Below are 4,231 nucleotides of genomic sequence, written 5' to 3'. Positions count from 1 at the left end.
GTTGGAAGAACAAATCCCACTCTCGAGCCATCCAGTCCCTTGTCAAACTTTCCGATGAACTCGAAAGTTGTCATTATGATCACCGTCTTACTGATGACGTTTGAGCAACCCCAAAGTCCGTCGTATGGTAGGAAGTGACTACGATAATCTCATGGTCCGAGGAACTAAACACATGCTAAAACTTTGTGTTATAACAATTGATTGCAGACGATATTATCTCAAAGTATAAAAAACAAGATTGGGTAGATTCAATATGATCGTTCTTCTAACGTCATACTCTCAATGTTGTTTCAGTACTATCATTACACTTAACGATATCCTGAGGTCGGGAAAATATGATCACCACCAACACTTGTGCCTGTCTTAGAGGCAAGGCCAGGAACCTATATTATACCATTTATCATTTCACAGGTGCATATGAGTTTCCACTGAATTGCATATTTCAGAATCATAGCAGTTATAGCATGAAATATGAACTCTCATTTATGAAAGTGGAAAAATTAATAAGACAATATTATTGCCTCTAGGGCATATTTCCAGCACTAAGAACATCACATTGCAAAAAGCCCAGAATGAAGGCTTATATTCCCTTAGTTTCAGAGCGAATTATCTATAGGGGAGGCTTCTTCTCAATGGACTGAGTTGAAAGATGTCGTGGATAGTTTTATTTTGCCTGGGGATAAGGATAAGGTAAGGTGGAAGCTAAATCATAAAGGTTCCTTCAAAGCTAAAGTTTGGTACATTTCAAGAATAAAAATAAAATAGTAGAGTGACTCCTTACTTTTCAGTATGTAAATCTAAATGAGCAGATGGAACTAGTCCGGATTGGATCTCATTTCAGTTGATATGCCAACTCATAAAACACTGTGCCATTAATAAAAAAACACAGTAAGTCAAACGAAAAGTACATCATATGCATGGTATACTTGTGTGGTTCTTATTTTCTTCCCCGCCCCTAGGATCAAAATCCTGACTGCTTTTATGGCTAGAATTGACATTTATTTTGTAGCAGCAACATACAGGTAACATAAATTTGCTTAGAAGATCTTATCCGGTTACTTGCGTGATTTTGAAACTAACAGTAATTTCTCCTTTAGGCGCACAGTTAGTCCAAACACCTCCGTCATGTCAATGTCTTTCCTCTCAACCCCTTTTGGCAGTTCCCAGTCGAAATGATACATTAAGTTTGCCAACATAAGCTCAACAGTCGTGATTCCGAGGTTTATACCAGGCCATATCCTGCGTCCTGCCCCGAACGGCAAGAGTTTAAAATTACTCCCTATGAAGTTGACATGCACATCACTGCCTTCCTCCATAAATCTTTCAGGTATGAATTCTTCACTGTCCTCCCAAGAGCTAGAGTCTCTACCAATGGCCCATACATTGACGAAGACATGCGTCCCAGCAGGAATCATGTACCCATCAATGCTGCAGTCGGCCATGGCAAGGTGTGGAGCAAGTAAAGGTGCAACAGGATGAAGTCGGAGTGACTCCTTTATGACTGCTCTTAGGTATGTCATATTGCTCATGTCGGCTTCACAAACAATTTCCTGTCCCTGGGGTACCATACTCCTTACCTCGTCTTGTAGCTTCCCAATCAAGCGGGGCCTCCTCATGAGCGCAGCCATGGTGAATTCGAGGGTGTTAGATGATGTGTCTGTCGAACCGAAAAATACATCCTGTGGATGTCAATTAATTAGTATACTATAATATTTATTTATTTGTAATAATCTGGAAGGTATTATATTCACTTACGGTTAGGAGAGCTTTCATCTGCTCTCTTGTGAGACCATACTCCAGCTGAACAGACAAGAGAATATCGACGAAATTACCACCCTGGTTATCTAACACTGACTTGTCCTTGTTCTCATGATAATCGATCACCTTGTCCAGCAGATCGGCCCATCTATACCTTAGTCTCTCAGCCTTTGCATGAACTGTCCTTTTAAGCAGTCCTACCCTAGACAATGTTGGGAAGTACTCCTCCACCTTGAACCCTCCTAGCAGCAGTGAGGTATCATTGGTGAGGTCTTGGAACAACTTGCTTTGTCCTTCTTTTAGGAAGAATTCTCCGGACACGATGCGGCATGCCATGTCATATGTGAATGTCTTGAGCAGCTCACTCATGTCCACCACACCGCCGACTGCGGCGGCCTCGTTAGTCCTGGCAATCACCATGCTCACATATGATGGCATGCATCTTAAAGTATGAGAGTAGCTAACATTTATGGAATCTTAGCAGATGGCACAATGGAAGTCAATTTTCTTTATTTTGTTTCTGACGTGGTAAGTTTGTGAAAACGCTACGAAAATTACCAACAAGGCTCGACAGTAGGAAATCATTGAATAAAAAGGGACGTCGTATCTGATGGTGACATACATAGTAACAACAAAATATCAGGCTCCCATTTTTTTGCTTAGAAATGTGGAATATCCTAACTAGTGGATGTGGTCTATTCATTAGTTAACTGGTGACCGTCTAAGCCCTGACCTCTCTTTTCTAGATAGTTGCTGGTGTTGAGTAGTATGAGCGTTTCCACGTTCCTCTATGTATATCTGATGGATTTTCAAGCCATGACCTTTCCTCTCGCTATTGCTAGGACTGTGTGCCAACTGGACTGAGTTGGTTTCGAGATTTCTTTATGAAGCACAATCTATATTATTTTACCCACATGATCTATGGTCAGCTTTTCATACAAATTGTATTAAATATATATTAAATATGACGGTATATTTTTGTCTGATGGACCTGCACTACGTCGCCTTGCGGATAGCCAGACCCATTTTCTATTTTTCTTCTGGTCACCTCGTCATCTAATTTTTAGTTTTCACAATCCACAGTTTTCTTCATCTTCTGAAATAGTAAGATTTTTTCTTGTCTGGAAAGGAAAAAGTTTATGCATTTTTCAATTTTATGTCTTCATAATGTCTTTCACGCCGAGATATTAAAAACAATTCTATCAAATGTGGTGTGGGGAAAACTGGAAAATCATTGAAAGTTACCTCCTCCATGACGGCGCTGCGAAAAGATTGCACCTTTCTAACGCTCAGCATGTGGTTGGTGAGGAGCTTCCTTGCCTGCCGCCAGCCTTGGCCATATGGCGCAAAGGCAACGTCGGACGAGCCATACATGAGGATGTCGGTGACCACGGAGTGCGGCCGTGACGCCAAGACGTGGTCGTGCGTGCGCAGCACCGCCTCTGCGGCATGCGGCGACGACACAACGAGCGTCGGCACGGTACCGAGATGGAGAAGCATCACGTCGAGGCCATGCTTCCTGGCGAGGCGGCGGAGCGAGATGTGTGGGAGCGAGCCGAGGAGGTGCAGGTGGCCGATGATGGGCAGTGCGGGTGGTGATGGCGGGAGTCTGCCTTCTCGCTGTTGCCTTTTCCCTGTCTTCCAAGTGAACCAGTAATAAAGCACAAACAAGAGGAAGAGCGGGAAGAGGAACAGAAACCATGCCGTTGGAGGCGTCTCTAGCATGACGAGATCTACCATGGGAAGTTAATGTATAGCTCAGCACTTTCTGGAGCTCTGCGGCGCAATTGTTCTTATGAACCAGCTCGATCGGTTGCTTATAAGCTAGCCAGGCAGAGTATTAGTTAGGCGACAACGTAGCTTTCATTCTTAAAAACATACAAGGTAGTCTTTGGGTCTTGGTTACAGGTTTTATGAACTTTCTCTGACCGCTCAAAAAAAAAGTGGAAAATACAAGGGACCGGCTAGGGATAAGTTGGCTGAAAAAATAATTTGGGCACGTCCACTTTTCTCAGTGCAGCAAAATCAAAATTGACTTGCAATTATTTGGGCCAGTAAATTTTCTAGAGGAGCACTCGACCCTTTGCAACCGCCAAACAAAAGCCTACTAAATACTTGGGCATGGTCTGAAACATAACAGAAATTGACCCAATACCTGTTAAGACACAAGGCAAAAATAAAAATAAATGAACAGAAATAAAGGAAACAAAATATGAAGTTCCCTAAGGAAGAATGAATTAGTGGCGTTGGTATTACCCCTTATGAAGAAAGAAATAAAAAATAACTAAAATTGCACACAATTTACATAGAAATGGCACTTTTTACATTAGCAAAAAATACACACATATAATAGTAGAATTTTCGCAAAAACAAAGTTTCAAAAATGAATGAATTAGTGGCACTACTATTACCCTTAAAGAAGAAAAGAAATGTAATTAAAACTATAATGAAATATTCCAAGTAATAATGAATT

General features: G+C 41.6%; 1 protein-coding gene across 1 annotated transcript; it reads right to left on the bottom strand.

The window, feature by feature from the left end:
- Positions 1-532: 532 nt before the first annotated feature.
- Positions 533-3,533, bottom strand: LOC119358633 (indole-2-monooxygenase-like). Its single transcript, XM_037625094.1, has 4 exons — positions 3,004-3,533; positions 1,756-2,184; positions 782-1,679; positions 533-673 (listed from the first exon to the last, which is right to left on the bottom strand). Exons 1-3 carry the CDS (start codon positions 3,496-3,498, stop codon positions 1,056-1,058), a joined length of 1,548 nt encoding a protein of 515 aa, XP_037480991.1. The 5' UTR covers positions 3,499-3,533; the 3' UTR covers positions 533-673; positions 782-1,055.
- Positions 3,534-4,231: the final 698 nt, after the last annotated feature.

Source organism: Triticum dicoccoides, chromosome 2A (genome assembly GCF_002162155.2).
Source record: "Triticum dicoccoides isolate Atlit2015 ecotype Zavitan chromosome 2A, WEW_v2.0, whole genome shotgun sequence".
Classification (NCBI taxonomy): domain Eukaryota; kingdom Viridiplantae; phylum Streptophyta; class Magnoliopsida; order Poales; family Poaceae; genus Triticum; species Triticum dicoccoides.
Note: the sequence above shows the minus strand (reverse complement) of the source record. Positions and strands in the feature narration are given on the sequence as shown.